Source organism: Leptonotus elevatus, chromosome 10 (genome assembly GCF_054856555.1).
Source record: "Leptonotus elevatus isolate MCC_2025b chromosome 10, RoL_Lele_1.0, whole genome shotgun sequence".
Classification (NCBI taxonomy): domain Eukaryota; kingdom Metazoa; phylum Chordata; class Actinopteri; order Syngnathiformes; family Syngnathidae; genus Leptonotus; species Leptonotus elevatus.
The window spans coordinates 14789847-14809716 of NC_141248.1; the positions used below are offsets into that span (position 1 = coordinate 14789847).

Here is a 19870-nt window from a genome sequence, read left to right on the forward strand (position 1 = left end):
AAATAAAAACAACAAATATATTTATAAATAAATCAATAAATAAAAGTAAAAATAGTTCAAATAAAAAAACAAGATTAAAAAAATAAAAATAAATGTGCAAATAAATACAAAATAAATATATAAATAAAATTAAATGACAATTGGCAAATAAAAACGCTTTGCTCTCATAATTATGTATTTCATGCTGCAGACGCTGTCAGCTATGGAGGACCAAAAATGCCCCCCAAAAATTAAAAAGCAAAAAAATAAAGGTGAAAATAAAAACGGATATAACAAATATAATAATAATAAGACAAAAAAATTAATATAAATGGGAAAAATATATATCTAGAAATAAATAAATGAATGAATGAATACATAAATACCGGTACAAGAATAAAACACAAGATTCAAAAAATAAAAATGAATATGGAAATAAATACAAAAATAAATATACAGTTTACATAAACTAATATTTTTTTGTATTTAACTTTTTAATTATATTCTCATATCCGTTTTTATTTTCACTTTTATTTAATTTTTTTATTTTGCCATTTTTTGATCCTCCATAATACTGAAGCTTTGATCAAGAGAAGTAATGAAATACACCACTTTGCTAGTACTTGGTTGCATTAGCCAAAACCATGAAGTTACTCAATCTTCTCTGTTTAGCTGCTGTCGTTAAACATACTGTTGGCTGTCATCAACACTACGTGAAAATACAGTTGCTTTGAAAAGTCGCTGTTAAAAACACCAGTTGAACAATAAAACAGTTAAAGGACATAAACTCTCAGCTGCCACTCCAAACAAACTCTAGACGCAGACCATAATTCAATTAGTCTTTCTTTTGTATTTAGGACCGGGGCTATAATGGACAATTATGACTCAGGATCAGTCTGCCCGCTGGAGTGTGGATCCCGCAGGATACAGACAAGCTCAGTCTGGCAGCTATTTAAATCTCCACAATAGACGGCTACAAATCAAGCTGGTATAAATAAGTGAGTTCCTTAATGAGGGTTCAAGTAATTACAGAATCTGCCTCCACATCAAACAATTCCAATCCAAAGGCTGAATTTGAACGCTTGAATGTCTTGTTTTTAAACGTGTCCTGTCGAGAATGTTAATCCTCCCTCATGAATATTTCTATTGCATTGAAAATCACTCTGTAAGCACAAAAAGTCATACCTAAGCCGTTGCTCACTTCCATTATCAGGTGAAGTGAAGTGAAAATGGAAATGGAGTACGAGCACATCTGAGTGAGTCTGTACTGTCATTATCTTACCTGACACTGAGATTCTCATGGAAGCCTCCAGGGGACGGTTGTTATCCAGCGACTGGCTCAGCTGGATCTCGCCTGTCGTTTGGTTGAGTAGCACCAGGTTCAACTCATTGCCCACCTCAAATCTGTAGCGGAGCTGGTCCGAAACATCCGGGTCGTGGGCGGGGATGCGGCCGATCACTCCGGCCGGGAAGCTGCTGGATTTGTCCGTCACGTAGTTGTTGAAGATGATCTGGAAGTTTTTGAGCACGGGCACGTTGTCGTTCTTGTCGACCAGTTTGATGTGGACTGTGGCGCGGCTGACCAGAGGGGCGGACGTGGCCTGGACCACTATGATGTACTCAGACCTCATCTCGTAGTCCAGGTCTATTAGTGATGTCAGTTCTCCAGAGAAGATATCAAGCTGGAACATCTCTGGGATGTTCCCTTCCACAATTTGGTACATAATCTGCGCGTTACTGCCTTCATCGGGGTCCGTTGCGGATATAAGCGCAACCACAAGACCAATGGGGGTGTTTTCGTCTACCATAATGTCAAACTCATCTTTCTCAAACACCGGAGGGTTGTCATTCACGTCGAGAATCGTCACTTGGATGTTTATTGGCGTTTTCAAAGATGGAATCCCTTTGTCCACAGCAAAAGCCCGCAGGCTGTAGACCGGCACATTTTCTCGATCTAATCGACGCAACGTGCGGACGATACCCGATGTGGATTCGATTATGAAGTCTCCGTCACCATCCTCGCCACCCTGGAAGGTGTAGAAGACTCGGCCGTTGAGGCCAGAGTCTCTATCTGTGGCGGACACCTGGACCACGCTGGTGAACACCGGCACGTCCTCCATCACGGACCCTAAGTAGTTGTCTCTGAGGAACCGCGGCGAGTTGTCATTCACGTCGTTCACCAGAATCTCCAGGTAGGTGGTGTCCGACTTTTGCGGGATGCCGTTGTCGCGGGCGGTGATGGCCAGCGTGTAGGACACCTGGTCCTCGTAGTCCAGCTCCATCTGCGTGGTGACGGCGCCCGTGTCGGAATCGATGTCAAACTGAGGGATGCTGTCGTCCATGAAGTAGGTGATGCGAGCGTTCTCTCCCGTGTCTTCATCCGTGGCGCTTATAAGGACGACCGTGGTGCCCGTCGGCCTGTCCTCGTTGATGTTGACCGTGTAATGGGAACTCTGGAACACGGGCCTGTGTGTGTTGGCGTCAGTAACGTTGACAAAGACTTTAGCCGTGTCGAAGAGCGTGCCGTCACTCGCGGTTACAGTCAGGACGTACTGGCGTTCTAGTTTATAGTCTAACGGCAGCGCTAACGTGATAAGACCACCTCCGCTCTGACTTGTGATGGAGAACCTGTTGCGAGTGTTTCCGCTGGATATCTGGTACGTCACTACGCTGTTGATATCCTGGTCCACGGCAGACACCGTCACCACGCTGGTCCCGACAGCCGCGTCCTCGTTCAGTCGCATGTAGTACGCCTTCTGGGTGAACTCCGGGTTGTTGTCGTTGACATCGAGAATGGTCATGCTAATGCTAGCGGAGGAGGACATGGCAGGGTAGCCGTGATCTCGGGCCTCCACGCCAAAGTTGTAGAAATCGACGCTCTCCCTGTCCAGTTCGGCTGCCACTATGATCCACCCTGTGCTGTTGTTGATGCTGAAGGGGAAGTCCGGCATGGTTTCAGTGAGACGATAGTCCAGCCTGGAGTTGTCGCCGGAGTCGGCATCCACAGCTTGGATGTGGATGATGGAGTAGCCTAGCGGCACGTTCTCCAACACGGTGGCCTGGAATGGGGTGCTGACAAAAATGGGGGCGTTGTCATTAACATCCAGCACCTGCACCGTGACCAGGCCGCTGATGTTGGAGAGAGGGGGGCGGCCGCCATCTTGAGCTCGGATTCTTAAGGTGTATTCTTTGCTTGCCTCGTAATCTAAATGACTCACCAGGTCCATTTGACCTGTCTGGGCATCGATATAAAACTGCCCCCTGGAGTTGCCGCTCATGATGCTGAAGTGGACCATGGCGTTGCTCCCCCTGTCCCGGTCTGTGGCGCTCACCTGCAGGATCTCCGTATTAGGGGCCAAGTCCTCAGGCACCTGGACCACATAGCGTTTCTCGCTAAACTGAGGAGCGTTGTCATTGTCATCCTCGACCACGATGTAAACAGTAGCTGTGGCGCTGCGGGGCCCGGGGTCACGACCCTGGTCATTTGCCTGGACTAACAACATATACGCATCTACTATCTCCCTATCTACAAGGCCTTTGATTCGAATAACACCAGACCTGGAGTCAATCTCAAACACATCATTTGTCCCGTTATTATTAAGGATTTGATAAAGGATGTTACCGTTAACTGGCGCGTCGCCATCGGTGGCCCTCACCGTCAAAACCTCATAGCCGATCTCGAGATTCTCCCTGATGCTTTCCTTATAGTCCTGCTGCTCAAAAATGGGATCGTGGTCGTTAGTGTCGCTGACTGTGATGGTGAGCGTGGCCATGGCCGTGCGCCGAGGTGTTCCATGGTCCACCGCCGTCACGCGGAACACGTGGGTTTCTTTCGTCTCACGGTCCAACAACTCCACTGTGGACACAACACCGGTGGCCGGATCCACAGCAAAAAGGTTATTAGAGCGGCTGTCAAAAAGAGCCTCGATGAAATACTCCAACCGGCCCGCTTCGCCCTCGTCTGTGTCGACTGCTTTCAAAACAACAACAGAAGTCCCAGCTGGCTTGTTCTCTGCCACGGACACTTGGTACATTGGGGGCTGAAACTGAGGGCTGCTGTTTATGCTTCTCCTTCTCCTGCCCACAATACCCGAGTTGGAGCGAGCTGCGTTTTCTAGCAACTTCCTTATGTGGCCCTGAAGAAAGGGGCCCCGTCCCACACGCCAGTGGATGAAGATGGGGTCCATGCGTGTGGATCCGTCTCCTACCAGGACATCGCACAGCAGGTCCAGCTCCAGGAGCGTGTTCTGGCTCCAGCACAAAGTCTCAGACACAAGCAAGTCCCCCTCGGAGAAGTAGAAGTGACCCCGGCTGGTGACCCGGCAGCGGGTGGGCTCACCAGGTAACAGCCCCCTCACTGGAAATAAAGCAAAACCGGCTTGGTGGCACTGTGCCGGCTTAACAAACAAACTGAGCACTTCCATGTCCCACTCTGCTTTCCTTGGGGGCTTTTTGGAGCAGTTTCTCCCGTGGACGTGGACATCATACCGGCTGGTGATAAGGTGCCGGTAACCAGAACCCACGGAGTCCACGCAGTCCAATACAATGTACAGCGTAAACGGGTTGGAACGCAGCGAGGCGCACTTTATCCATTCGGAAAGAAACACGGTCCCCGTCGCGGGGTCGGTGTCCAGGAAGCGCTCGCTGGCTCTGGGAGCGAGCACCTGATCCAGGGCGCACCGCGCGCGCTGCTCCACTCCGGCCAGCACCGTGCCGGGTCGGGCATCCTCGCTGAGGTGAACCGCGTAACTGGACACCAGCGGAACCAGCTCCCACCAGCAGCAAAGAAGCAGAAAATCCAATTGAACGAAGCGCATCGCTCCTCGATGTGCGTCCAAGGGTTCGAAGAGAGGAGTTCAAAACGCGGAGCTTTTTTTTAAACTTTCCACCAGTGACTTTTCTTTTGTTGCGGAGGAGCCATGCTCTCTCGCGGCGGGTGCACTTCTCACTGCGGGTGTCTTTTTTTAGTTTGAAATTGGATTTTCAAGGTAAAGGTAAACCTTTGAAGGATGTGGTCTTTCACACAGGCGTACACACAAACACATTGACACACACCGACGAGCTCGCTAGCACATCCTTACCGCCTGCGCAACTCCGCTTGAATGGCGAAAATGGCTCCTGCGACGCACTCGGGCTCCTCATTAACATAAACCCGCGTGCGTGCGCGTGTGCGCGTATGCAAATGTTGGACAGTTCTGCGAAGGGGTTCACAAACCCTGCCACTGGAGATAAATGAAGACTTCCTCCCGGGGTTTAATTTATTAAACGGGGACATTGGAAAGTCAACAGTGGCTCTCGCCAGTAGAGGTCATTTATTTCACTCATTCTCTTATCTAAAATGGACATACTTTTTCTGGCTCTGTTGTGCCTTCTCAAATGCAAATGGGACCCTAGTGATCTCCCATAATGTGTAATAGAATTAATGAGTGACAAAAACTCGTGTGATCCTTCCAAAAACACCCCTACAGTGGTTTACTCATTAATAGATGACATTCCTCAATGTTTGACTCGCTTGTAACACACTGAAGGGTCAGTTTGCTCCCCCATTCCACTCCACCGGTTCACTTGTTACAATCTGTGTATGGAATCATACAAGTTAATTGGGCTCATCAACTTAGTTATGCCTCTTGTGACATGTTTGGCCCAAACTTATTAAATTTGCTGATGTCATATATCATGTTCTGATCAAGTTTTTATTTCCCCTCCCCCTAGAGCATTGTGCTTAAATTCCTATACTTAAAAAATTCCACTTACTGGAGTTGGATGCACACCCATCTGAACAACTAAGACGGGAAAAAAATCTAAAATGCTTAAAACGTTGGTTTTACAAATACAACGACGCTCCAAGATATTCATTTGACAATGTTCTTCAACAATATGATGCATTACTGCCATCTACTGGACAAACTGGCACAAGTACAGTCAACAGAGATGCTGCTCCTAATCTTCATGCTACACATTTACATTTTCATAACAAAATAAGTAACGCCGGTTTGCCTGGATAGAACACTAGTCGCTTTAAAAACAGAAGGTTGGTTTCTTAGGTTTTGAACACACTTCCTCACCACTATGACTTTGCCCTTTTGTCCTTGAATTTTCAGATCAGTTAAGTGCTATCACCGCTGAGGCTCAATCTTGAGTTTAGTCCACTCAGAACCTCTGACAGAATATTAATGTCACCCTGCTCAAGAGTAAGTTATTTCTCTTAAAGCGGAAAAGCCTCAATTGAAATAAGTGACAAAACAGCAACACCAAAATCTGGATCAGGATTTCAATTAACTGTAATGAGAAAAATTATAAATGAACACAACCGGTTACATATCATGAGCAGTGAAATGCATATATACAAATAACATGACGGACATGTCAAAGTCTCTACAAATTTGCAATATATGGGATGGACATTTGACTGCAATCTTTTGGGAACTACAGCCACTTATATTTTTATTGTGAGAATCTGTTGTATGAAGCAGATTGAGATTTTACACCCAAAAGTAGCTTAGACTGAATTAACAGCTCGTCTGCTAGTTGCAACAATTCCACACAATCGACTAAATTTGTAACATTCAATTAATCAATAACAATGCCCATCCCTAATCGTCTTTCATAAAAAGAACCAGAAGGAGAAGAGTACATTTTTTGACTTTTTATTGTTGCTGGAGGCTCTAATACAATATGAATCATAAGCTTTACAAAATTAAAACAAAAACAAAAACAAAATACAAATTTTCCCCTCCAAAATGGAAACAGTCAAAGGTTTCCACTGACACAAAAACTGTGACCCCCAACAAAGACATAGAAGGTGAGCAGAGAGAAGAGTTAAGATACCGTAAAGAGGGGAGGGGCTTAAACTGTCATGTTATACACATTGTGGCAAGGTGAGAGCAGGGAAGAATGTGGGGGGTCATTAATATGGCGGGAAGTATTTCCACTGACTGCAGCTCCTCGCTCGCACACGGGCTCACATGCATGCCGACAGATGACGAGTAAAAATCTTCCGACACAAGGCAAAAGCCTCCGTGTGAAGGGGAAGACTAAAATGACAGTTATCAATTTAGACAAATAAATCTAGGGTGGGGGGGGGGGGGGGGGGGGGTTGATATACATGTTGACGACGATGCCACCTAGAGCACAGCCTGTGCATGTGTGTCTCCTCGACTGAGAGGAAATAAAGATCGTTCATTTCCAAATGATTGAGGATAGTGCGGAGGAGGGGGCGGGAGGGATTAGTACTACGCTGACCCTCACACGGCAAGATTTCCGTTAACCGTCATAACGCTATGGTAAGTTTCATAACATGGAAGGGAGTGTGAGTGAATGGCTTCAGAACATGGAGAGATACGTGAAAACAAAACCTGACAGGGAAAAAGGGGGAGAGAAACATGAATTTTTTCAATTTTTTTTCTTTTTACTTTGCTTTTTGTCCCCCCCCCCCCCCCCCCCCCCCCCCATAAACAAACAAGAGTGCAGCACGGAGGATGAGGCGGTGAGGGAGAGACGGGAAAAAAAAAACGAGAAGAGATGGCGGAGAGAAACGGACACAACAGTAGCATCTCTAGCTTTGGTTTTTCAGTTTGAGCGCCTTGAACAGTTCGCTTTGGAGAGCCTCCTGCTTTGACTTGTCGGCCAGAGATGTAACACTCCTGTGGGGGCGACACACATGCATGACATGAATCAGTCGGTGCGGACAAGAAAAAGAAGAACATCTGCAATCATGTTAGTTAAGTGTCTCAGTCCTGTTTCTCCTCCTGTGCAAGGAAGAAGCATTCACAGGTTTACACACTGCAAACATTCTCGGCAGTCATGTCATTTGAAGGTCACTCAGCAGGCCTTGGTCTTTTTTTCCCCCCACTTCAAATATACCAAACCACAATTGCACCTTCTCATGTACCACAATATCAGAAACACCTCCGTGTGAGCGGAAATTCATAACAAAAAGTGAGATCACGCCTAATGTGGTAGATGAGGAGACGCATCTCATTTAAAAGGCAACGAGCACTTGTGGTTTGTCACTACAATAAGGAGTTAGTAAAAGTGCATTTTGATGAACACATGACACGGTCAGTTTTGCTTCTACACAGACGCCAACTGTGACAAACGATTAATAAATTAGAAATTCAAATGCTGTTATTTTCATTTGGGCACGCACGTAAAAATTCAGGACAATTCATTCTGTTGTCAATTAAACAGTAACACCAGAACTGAGCGTCGGTCCCGCTCAGCTTTTCACGTTTTCCACACACGTGCACACTCCCCATGCCAGGCTGTACCTCCGACCCTAGTCAATGAAGATCTGACGCTGGGTGAGGACCTGCGACAGCTCCCTCTGGAGCTGCCGGTACTTTTGGTTATCGGGCAAAGACTCAATAGATCTAGAGCACAGACAAGAGGTGGAAAGGGGAGGGAGGCGTTTATAGGGTGGATAGAAGATGTTGAGAAGAGAAAAGCACTGCTTGAAACCCCTTCAGACTCATAGATGGTCCCAATTGACATTGCATATTTGCGTGTCCAAACCAATAAAACACCTAATTTGGATGATGTCAAAATTTCTGGTTCATGATTGGATCTTAACTAACCAATCACAATCGCAAGTTGATTTGCATGATGTTCATTTTAAAAATGTTGCATATAAAGCTTGGTAAGTTTGCAACACGTTATAGCCATATTATCCTGGCGTCCACTATAACAACTAAAAACATGAGACCCCCCCCCCCCCCCCCCAAAAAAATATGTTGTTCTTATGTTGGAAAAGAGTCAAAATCAGCAAAAAATACATTTTGTCCACCAGAAAAAAAATTAACAAAATTAAAAAGACAGACGAAAGGTTGAGGAAATTGGGGAAGATGAGAAGCTGTACATACAAAATACAAAAAGACACATTACTAGCTACTTGCTAATACAATTTCCTGAGAGGCCCCAAAGGCATCAGTAGAACTCCTGACATTACGGATGTCGAATAGAAATTGTTCTTATGTAAAATAACAACAATGCACTGATTCATTATCTACATGTGACTTAATTATATGATATCTAAGTACACTCTAAAAACAGAATGGTTAAGCCATCTTAAATAATTGCTTCAATTGGTATCACACAATTGAATTAAATTAATCCAAAGTGAATATATTAATTTAATGATAATTAATTAAACTTAAATATTCACTTTGGATCAACTTAATTCAACTGTTACCAATTGCACCCAAAAAAAGTTGTGTCCTCTACACTCTAAAAAGAGCCAACTTAAATAACTGCTTCAATTAATATCACACAATTTAATTTAATTAATCCAAAGTGAATATATTAATTTAATTAACTGATAATTAATTAAACTTAAATATTCAATTTGGATTAACTTAATTCAACTGTTACCAATTGAAACAATTATTTAAATTGCTATTTTTAGAGTGTAGAAAACGCAACTTTTTTTTTTTTGGTGCAATGGCAGAGGAGGCGCCGAAGTACTAACACAACCACCAGTCACCAGATAGTCTAGCACGTGAGACACACGGGGCGACACAAAATTCCGTGTTTAATCTGAACCAAGCTTAAGAAACAGCTCATTAACGGCACTTTGTTGTTTTGCTATCAAATGGATATTTTAGTAATGTTGAGAGTTGCACTGATTTTGACTCCTGGGCATTCCAGGAAAGAAAAGAAAAGAAAAGAAACGAAAGAAGACGAGGGTTACCGATAGGAGCTGCACATCCCCATTCTCCTTACCTAAGTCCGTTGACAATATCCTTGGTCTTCCCAAAGTAGATATCATTCAGTGTGGTGCGAATCTTGTTCTCCATTTCCTGTAACAAGACATGTCAATAAGGGGACGAACGCAGCTTAGTGAGCAAAATAATCACGAATCAGCCTGCTCGACGCCATACTGACTTCAACAAGGCGACCGATGTTGGCGATGTGAGGTGAGGACTCTCCAACCGTATCGTCTTTTTCCGTCTGCGGAGAGGAAACAAAGTGAGTTGATGTAACGCTCCGGCAGGTTATGTCGCCGGCACTCAAGTTTGACAGCGTACTTGTCTTGTGAGGCTGCCGCCCAGATTCATGGTGCCAGAGTCGCTCTTAGTCGTCTGAAGCCACAACATGACGGTGGAGGTGAGTTTGTAGTGAGCGTTGCGTCCACTGGACTTCTCCTGAACATGTCAACAAAGACAAACAAGTCATCACGTGCTTTATAAGCCATCTTAGATGACACTGTTTTTTTTTTTTCTCCAGAAGTGTTTTCTCTGTTATACAATTTGGCAAATGTACAGAGCAAAATAAGTGAGACAAACTCACCTGCACCTCCACCACATGGATGGAGTCCCAACAACCTTTGATCTTTTTGGATCCATCTCCAGCCTTTTTGATGAGAATAACGCCAGCGAAGCCGTGGTCCAAATCCCACAGGTACACTGATGAGACACCACCCTCAAAGTACCTACAGACACATTCCGGAGTTGCGTGAATGTTTGTGCGCGTTTTTGAGTGTCTGTTTATTTCATTTAAACTCACAGGTCTCTGTACTGGTCAAAGGCGTTATTGGCTTCCACCTCCAGTTTCCTCAAGCGACCTGAAGGCATGGCACCGTCTTCAATGGGAGGGTCGTACTTATTACTCCACGGGGATCTAAAGTACCAGAAAGTACAACATGTAAAGTGTTGAAAGTGCATTACATTTTGGGGGTCATAGGAAATATGAATTGAATAAATGTGTTTATTTAAATCATCAAAAAGGTAGTAGTTACATTATCTGTCCAAATATGTATTTTTAATATTGAGATTAGCATGTCTACATATGACCAAACAAAATATGTATATGCTCTTACCTGATGATAATTAATAATGAGTATGCAGGAAAAGCCATACAGACAAACTTTGTTTAATTCAAAATTGATCCAGATTGTGCACATGCAGCATTTGCATTTAAAGGGGAAGTCAACCAGCACTTTGTTTTCACAATGATTTGTTCTATGTGCCCCCATTCTGATTAATATTGCATTTGTGGAACATGAACTAAGCAGCAAAAACATACCCCGGGTGGAGGGGGTGGGTCATTTAGCACAGGTAACCAATCACGGCTCAGAAAACAGGTGAGCTGTGATTGGTCATTACCTGAACAACTATGATGTCATTTTCAGTCGACAGCAAGTATCAAAATGGCCGCCTTGTGAGAAGGATACGAATGGATTTTGCTGCTTAACTCATATTCCACAAACGCAACATTAATCAGAATGCCGTGTTGTGACTAGCATAGCGCATATTATCGTAAAAAAACTTTTTGGGTTGACTTGCCCTTCAACACAGAAAATCCCTTTTATCATGCTCATATCTCTGTCAATTGTATGATACAAGTTTGTAATTTGCTCATCTTATGCACTTGTAGCAGATTCAAGTAAGATGTCTTGTTCCGCACATGACCATGCTGCAGTTCAGCTCCCCACCTGTAGGAGTCACCATCCCGATTGTAATCACAGAGCAGATAGTCTTTTCCCACCGCCTTGTCACGGGCAATCTTCAGGGGCTGGTCCACAGAGGACAGAAGATCCTCACACAGACTGGGCACCTGGACACAAACAGAAAAAAAGCTTGACAATGTTTTTTTTTCCCCCAGAATCAATACTACAATAATGTGGCTGCATTTCAAAGATAGAGGGCAAGGGCCAAAGTGACAGTTAAAAAGCAAATGAAAACTCCCAGGATTCTAGAGGCGAGATTACACACAACAGAAAAGAATACTTCCATTTAAGGCAAGAAATGGTTGAATGTCTCTTCCAGACATTCCAGTTTGCCTTAATAAGCAGAGGAGGAATAAAATATCAGTAGGAAACATTATATCTTGGGGATAAGGGGGTACAAATTACTTCTCACAGACTGACATGGACCCACTATGTCCACTGCATCGTTGCACAAACACAAAAGAGGCCCTGTTTTCCTTAAAAAGGATCCCACATTCCCAGTACCAAACACACATACGCGCACACACACACAAACACACACACCTGGCAGCAGGCTGGGCACAACAACAAAAAACAAATGAAAGAGAGTGAGGGTGCACAGGAAAGAAAAGTGATTTCAGGTGACTTAAAAGTACCTGATTACTAGGGATGGAGCCAAGATGGCGGAGCTCAAAGTTCCGGCAAAAGAAGTGATTGGCAGCAACGATAATAATCACTAACTACCATACACAGTGGAACGGGTGAGAGGAGAGCACTGATGCTCAGGGGGAGAGAGGTCGAAGGTGAGGGGCAAATAAGGTGAGCAGGTGGGGTGGAGGCTGGAATGTAATCCACAGAAAACAAGATGTCACACTGGGAGTGTGTCTTATTTGTTTTAGAATCATTTATTACACCAGCATGGATTGCAGTGCTCTGCTAAAACGCACGCGGTACATTCACACTGCATGTACAAGCAATTCCGTTTTTGTTTTTTTTGCAGTTAAGGAAATGCAACTTCTAATGTGAAGGGAATGCATTCATGAAGTGACATGGATGCACACAAAAAACATGGAGTATTTAAGGAAGTAAATATTATAGCCTGAAAGATTTTTTTGGCCAGCCGATTATATAAATTGATATCAGGACTTCTCAAAATAACTGATATAGGCAATAAATAAAGGTTATGCATGGTTGACAGAACGTTGTTGAATAAAAAATTATTCCAAAATGTATCAAGGATCTTTTGGAGAAGAAACATTATGGATCTGAATTCAATATCTTTAAGTTTTCAAAAATACTTAAATATTTTTTCGAACAACTTAGTTTGTTGTTAGGGAACAGAGTGGCTGTCACGCAACGCAACCTTTTTGGTTTGACTCCCAATTTGGCCCCCAGTCCCTTCTTATGACCTGTCATCAATACATAAGGGCAGTGCTTAAATGTAGTTGAACAAAACCCTATTACTGTATACAAAAAAATTTAATTACTGTTTTCCATGTACATTTATGTATGGAATTTTAGTTAATTGTAATTCATTTAATTTTAAGTATTTACCTGCATTTTAGTTATATAGCAGCATTCTAAAAAAATATATTTTCTTCTCAAAGATGCGGATTCAAGTTCGGTTATTGAAGAAAGAGAAAAAAAGCGGCCAGTTTTGTCAGTGACTAAGCAGGTGTCAAATGAGTTATTTACTTGCATACTTGAACAGAACATTTTCTTCTCTGAGAAGCTCGCACATATCTAGATATGAAAAGTTAAAGCTCCTGTTATGTTTGTTTGTCTGTCAGGAAATTCAATTGAGTTTATGGGTCAGATTGACCCATTATCCAAAGTGCCTGACACAAATAATAGTGAAAATGATATATATTTCCCAGTAACTTAATTAACCATTCATTAATATGTATATTTCATTGAGCTACTACACTTACTTTTAATTCTATTTTTTGGCAACGGATCAATTTGACCCACAACCTAACAGGAGGATTCAGGACTGGGCAAAGAGCTTTTAATGTTTCAGTGCTAACATTTAGCGTTAAAATTAATGTAATGTATCAAATATTCTCCTCTAATGTTGCTTTTTCAGGACCGCTAATAGTGATCCTGGATCAATTTGACCCGTTATCTAAAAAGTGTCAGAAACAGGAAAACAAATTTGCCAAAACATCTACTTAAAAAGGTCAACAATTTTTTACAGCGGGTCCATTTGACACACAACATATGCATTCCTGCATAAAATAGTAAAACTAATATATTTTTTAATTTCTATTGTACTTGTTTTGTCATGTTTTTAACAGGTGATCTAATAAATTTGTTAAGCACTGTAAATGTCCCCACAGTGAGCGTTTTAGGGATTACCTTTACAGTATTCTCAAACTTTGACCACGAGGACCACCACAGAGAGGGGAGAAGAATTTGACAAGATAAGCAGACTGTCACTCACCAGGTCAATGAGGTCACTGAGGTTCTTCTCAATCTGTTGAGGCGGCAGACGCCTCATCAAGTCCAGGGCACAGTCTAACTGCTGTTCACTCTGAAAAGGCACACAATTGGTTCAGTCAGATTTGGGCCGTGTCCAGACAAACACAGGCAATTTTCGGTCTTATACAGCACTGCTTGTGTGACTTAATTCTCAGCAAAGAATGATGAGAGCAGCTAACAGTCCATACGAGTGTGGAAGCCTGATTTCCTGTGAAGAAACTATTCACACACACACTTGCAGACCAAGCGCTGTTTGCCCTAATGCACTCAGAACATTTCCAGCTCAGCATGAACAGCACTCGCATCTTGTCACGTGAGCATTTTCCCAGTAAAAAATGAATTAGCAGCAAGTAGTGTCTTCATAAGCAGTCCATCAGTGTGGTCCAGGCTTCACTGTTATTCCAAAAAGGTGCAATGAAAAGTGGGCGTTTTTTTGTTTTTTGTTTAGCCGAACAATTTTTGGTGAAGATGCAAAGCAAAACAGTTGAAATGCGGCCGGTCTAGTTTAATGAATACAGTGTAAAGTCCACTCCTTTTTAGGTCGTATTTGTCCCCCCCCCCCCCCCCCCCTCGATGTTTATTTTCTTCTGTGTTTGCTTACTTGGACATGAATTAAGTGGTCAAGATTTCCTATAAACTACTATTGACAGCACGCAGCCTGGCTTTCCTGTTTATCTTATGGGGGTTTCAGTGTAATCATTACAACGTAGACATATTGGACGACTGCCTTTAGTTTGTCTCACAGAAAAAAAATCATGAATAATGATGAGGATTAATGTTCACCATTCCAACATTCCCATCGGACCACTTTGGCTCTCTTGACACAGATGACCATTCACACTCCCCTTTTACACCTACAGTCCGAGTGGGAATCAAGCTCACACTTCCTGTGTGTGGGTTTTAACACTGTGACCATCGATGTCATGTGTCTAACCAGCGCTTTGCTCTGTATGCTAACGTCACGCTAGTAGACATTACAAAGTTGTGTGTTTCTTTTAAATCCGGGCTGTCACTATCAGATACTTTGATAACCGACGAGTCTATCGATTATCACAACTTCATTTTACATTTATCTGGCATCAGAATGAAAAGGGTCTATTTAGACTCGAAGTGAGAACAGAGGAGTGCACAGCAAAGTTTGTCCCGGGGGGGTTTCTTCTCCCTTAAATATGCAGCGGAAAACAGGGCAGACCAGCCACAACACGAAACCCTGGGGAATGTAAATGAAGACACTGTGGGAGGCTATGCAAAAGTAAAAGTGCAAAACACACAACAGTGGAATCTCTATTGATTAGCAGAATCCACTCTGGGATGTTTTCGGCCTTTGGATTGTTCGTTTAAAGATCTCGTAATGCCTCTTTTTGTGTCACAACAACACAAACAAAAAAATCATAATACAAACACAGTACATTTTTCATACCTGCTGAACTGAGCTTCTGTAACATGAGTGAAGTCTCACATGATATGCTGATGTAAGACATGAACCCAATTATTCTTTTGGAATTGAAAAGGCAACAGAAAGTCTAAAAACAGACCCAGAGTAAATCCTGATGCTTGCTGAACTGAGATTTGCTGTCGTCCTGCCTCCTTAGTTCACGACATCCCGGACGACGTTGTAAGATTGCAAATGGGCAACAATTAACTAATTTGCACAACGGCGTACGAATATATCACACAGCACAAGAATGCAAGCGTAGTTACCAGTATACTTGCTTTTACGGCATTGGAGTGGCTTTCATACAAGTATTTAAAGTAATACTACTATTACATTAAAACTTATATTTAAAACAATTGATTGACTATAACTTTTCTTCATAGTAGATCACGCAAATGACCGATGGTCAAAGTGCACAACATAAATCAAACAAGTAGATATAGAGGCATTCTATTGCAACACATGGACGTGTTTTATCATTCAAACACTCAATTAATTTACTTTCTTCTATACAAAAGTATACTCATGCAGCTGGCCACTAAGTTAAAGATCCCACAGAGGGAGGGGTCTGCTTCCTGTAAATATTTTCACCAAAGTTGACCCTTAAAAAACACTTGTTTCAAGGTAACGTCAAATTCACCGCAATATTTCTTTTCGCCTCGTCTTAAAATCGCTCTCAGCCGATGCGTCAGGCTGCCCCATCAGACACCTGCGCCTTCTTTGACGCCATGTTTAGCAGTGCTCCCGTCTCCGAGTAAACACTGGCTTGGACCAACAACTCTGGGGTCAGGGGGGGGAGCTGAGCCAGCAGGATGGATGAAGTGAAGCCGGAGAGAGCGAGCGACTGGGGAGAAGGGACAGCTGCTCGTACCATTTCAGGCAGAAGACAATTTAAGACCACATAGAAGTGTAAACTTTGGGGAATGACGCTGCAGTATATTATTTGTTAAAATCCCTTAAGGGGAAATCAACTCACACTCCCCTGTATATTTGTGTGAAAGGGGCGTGAGGGGTGGGGCCGGTGCCTTGCTCAAAGGCACCTCGACATTTGTTAGGACGCATTATAGATTCTCCTAGAAACGAGCTGACATTTTTTGTTCTTTTGCACAAGTCTTTACAGACGAGCTCCTGCCGCTCAACTGGAATGCATGGCTATTAATGCCATTTATTCGCAACATAAGTATATTCGAGGCAATAAAAACAAAAATATTGTTTTGAGAAGTGTTCTATCAAATTGAGAACAAACTAACCAAGTATAAACAAGAGAAACTGATCAATTCAGACTGACAGCGAAGAGGGGGAGCAGTCAGTCTTAATATAGCAACGGGGCACCACGTTAGGCTATTTTAACCTGCGCGTACGTGGGGGGTACGCGAGCACAGGGCTGAGTTTTCAGCGTGTGTTATATCGGGACTCCTCTCAAATCCACTTCACTAACTTGTGTCAAATCCAAAACATCCTGTGCTAACTTTACGCCTACGGGGCACAGAGCTAAGCTAACAGCTAGCTTGCTAACCAGATGGAGGAAGCCGCTGCTCGCTTGGCCATAAATTAAATGTCTTTGTTCACGTTACGTGCAAGTTAATAGTAGCGGTAAGTAACGCGTATGCAACTTATTGGCAACTCTTGGATCAACTCCAGCTGTTCCTCTCAGGTTACTAGCAGCTCCTGCTAACGTTAGCTTAGCCTCGCGTAGCACCCGTAGCCGTTAGTTAGCCTCTCGCCCCAGCAAAAGTCTTCCCCCTCTTGCTCGCTCCAGCTCCAACCGCGCAACCCTTACCATGTCTGCGGCGGTCTCAGCTGGGCGGGGAGGGGGCACGATTTCACCGGTGACTGCACGCCGTATAGCCTTCGAATGGTTTGTCAAACCGCTCCTCTCGCTTTCTTGGTTTTTTTTTTTCTGTCCCCCCGCGGAAGATGTTTTGTTCGCCTCTCCCTCAGTGAACCCAGCCCTGTCAGCGAAATTCACTTCCTCAACCGGTCTTACAGGAAGGAGAGGCTGCAGTCAGAAAACGGGCCTCGGTTGCATGTCCGGGTCACTCTGGGCCTTCCCAGCTCCAGCCAATAGCGACGAAGCAAGAAAGGCATTGCCAAGTATGGCAAGAGAGGAGTGGTGAGCTTGGGCTCATTTGTCCTGTGCGCTACTTTCACACACTGGAATAGAATAAAAATGTTCTTGCAAATACGACGCTTTTTCACTACATTTTCAGAGTCGGGACGTCAAAGAAGGAAGCACTTTTTAAATATTGCATTATTTTTTTTATTTTTATTTTTTTTATTTTTTTTACACACACACACACACACACACACACACACACACACATATATATAGTCACGTGGCAGTAGGACTGTAACTATACATCAAAGTTAAGTTTTGATTGCTATCCCAATTACAAACTCACTGTTTTATGCAAAATTAGACTTTTAAATGAATAAATTAATGTTAAGGATGTTTGGTACCACTTTTTTTCAGATACCAGAAGGTGTACTAAATGCTTGAGTAGCTAACAAGTATGAATACCACTAGTAGCTTTCATAAATAGCATTTCCCCCCAAAACAATTACAGATAAATTGAAAGAAAGGCTCATATATTTGAATGTGGAGTTTTTTTCCTTAAAATTGCATGAAATTAATGCCAATTTTCTATTCTTCTAATTTCTAGTTCCTGATCATAAAACAGCCACAAGATGGCAGCCAGTATCAGTCACCGTCTTGAGTACTGATACCTTTGAAAAAAGGCCAGATATCGACTTCATACCGACACCTGGTATCGGTACTCACTCATTTTTAATTAATGTAATAAATACGGATGTTTGATGCCACTTTTTTTCAGACCGATACCGATACTCAACTCATGAGTAGTAATGGATACCGATGGAAACCTCCTCCATCATGGGGGTTAGGTTCCACATCACCTACACAATAAATTAAACTGCAAAACAGTATAGAAATTGCTATTTAAATACACCCTGTGCATGTTTTATAGCATTTATTTACAGCAGTTTTTAAGGTCTTCAAATTCAAACACACTTTAAAATAATAAAAACACATTTAAAAAAGTTTACTATTAAAGAGAGTAACAGCAATGGATAAGACAAAAATATTGTAGAAAAAGTGTAATACAGTGTACTGATCCCTCTGTGTTTACTTACAGTAGACAAATCAATTTATTTTCCAAACTAACACATTTATCACCTCATAACATACATTAAAAAAAAATCATGCTCAAAGATGTACCGGTACATTATTAAAGAAACCTACATATGTTGCGGTACAACTAAGGTCGGGAGTGGATTAAGACATTCAGTAATATTTTTCTAATGTCTTCAGCAAAAATTAGGCTTATCTTGAAATACTTCCTGTTTTCACTCTTCTTCAAATGTACACTGCTAAACGCAATTGTGTGCCCCATCTAGTGCCTGAAAGTGGAATTACATCAAATACAACAAACCTGTGTTACATTTGGAAGAAGAAAAAAAACACGAACTAGTGATTTATGGGGGGGGGGGTGTAATATAATATCCATTATATTAATATTATGGCCGTAGCTATGTTAGAGCCTATATCCCTACTGACTTTGGGCAAAGTTGGGGTCCATCCTGGGCAGGCAGCCAGCCAATCACAGGGCACATAGACAAACAACTCAGCTAAGTTTTGATTCACCAGTGAATAAGCGGACCTCGAGATGTTGAGCTGTTGTGAAATCGCTGTATAAATAAAGGTGAGTTGAGTTGGCTTGAGTTGATTTTAATGTTCCCCCTCAGGCTAACTCCTCAGTATTTTATCACAGCGTCACAGTCGGATCACGTCAGAGTCAATATTTTCCATGTATACATGTCAGTGAGTATGGTTAAAAGTGATCTCTGTTTATGTTTGTACTGTCAGACTCATAACATTACACCAGGGTCCATCTGTCTTCTGTCGCTTATTGGGGGGTCGATTCGTGGAGCAGTTGTATAAGCAGGGAAACCTGGACTTCCCTCTCCCTAGCCACTTCATCCAGCTCTCCCAAGGGATCCTGAGGCATTCACAGGCCAGCCGGGAGACAGTCTCTCAAGCGTTTCTTGGGTCATCCTCTTGGTGGGACGTGTCCAGAACATCTCACCGGGGTCATTTCTATGTTAAACATATTTCTGGATTTTAGTGCATTGTGCTCATAAGTCCATGTACCTTACAAGCTTACCTGTTTTCAGTTCCAGTGGCCTGTAATTTTGTCTTTGCTGATATTAATTCATGATGTTATTATACACAGTATTTTTCAGCCACTGGTCTTTTCTGTTCTGTTGTTGATTTGCATGTACACATATGTGCAGCAGTTGTCAAAACCAAATTAAACTGCCACTTCACTATTTATTTAATTAATCTACTAAAGTATGCAAATATTATGATATAAAAGTATTAAACTTGAAGTACACTAATACAGTTATACATCTGCACACTTTTTTAATACACTGGTACATCTACACAATCTAAAAGAGAGGTCTAAAACTTTTTGGAAGTTAGAATTGTTTCTTGGGTATTGACTAATGAAAGACTACCATTTCATGCA

The 19870-nt window shown here is 42.7% G+C and overlaps 2 protein-coding genes across 6 annotated transcripts in view; both read right to left on the reverse strand.

The window, feature by feature from the left end:
• celsr2 (cadherin, EGF LAG seven-pass G-type receptor 2) overlaps positions 1–5075 on the reverse strand; it is a 63004-nt gene extending 57929 nt beyond the window's left edge. For all 4 annotated transcript variants that reach the window (XR_015096307.1, XM_086087355.1, XM_086087354.1 and 1 more), the window contains exon 1: positions 1262–5075. Coding sequence is in view for 3 of the 4 variants with exons in the window: in XM_086087355.1 (XP_085943481.1) it covers positions 1262–4796 (3535 nt within the window). In the remaining variant the exon portion in view is untranslated. The remainder of the gene's footprint in view (positions 1–1261) is intronic.
• Positions 5076–7428: 2353 nt separating this feature from the next.
• Positions 7429–17392, reverse strand: capzb (capping actin protein of muscle Z-line subunit beta). Of its 2 annotated transcripts, none has more exons than XM_086087663.1 (9): positions 17101–17390; positions 13848–13937; positions 11411–11532; positions 10483–10596; positions 10267–10408; positions 10005–10121; positions 9862–9927; positions 9700–9776; positions 7429–7622 (listed from the first exon to the last, which is right to left on the reverse strand). In XM_086087663.1, exons 1-9 carry the CDS (start codon positions 17101–17103, stop codon positions 7535–7537), a joined length of 819 nt encoding a protein of 272 aa, XP_085943789.1. In that variant the 5' UTR covers positions 17104–17390; the 3' UTR covers positions 7429–7534. The 2 variants fall into 2 exon arrangements, with proteins under 2 accessions (XP_085943789.1, XP_085943787.1); XM_086087661.1 differs by lacking the exon at positions 7429–7622 and adding an exon at positions 7652–8351 and having other exon boundaries at positions 17101–17392.
• Positions 17393–19870: the final 2478 nt, after the last annotated feature.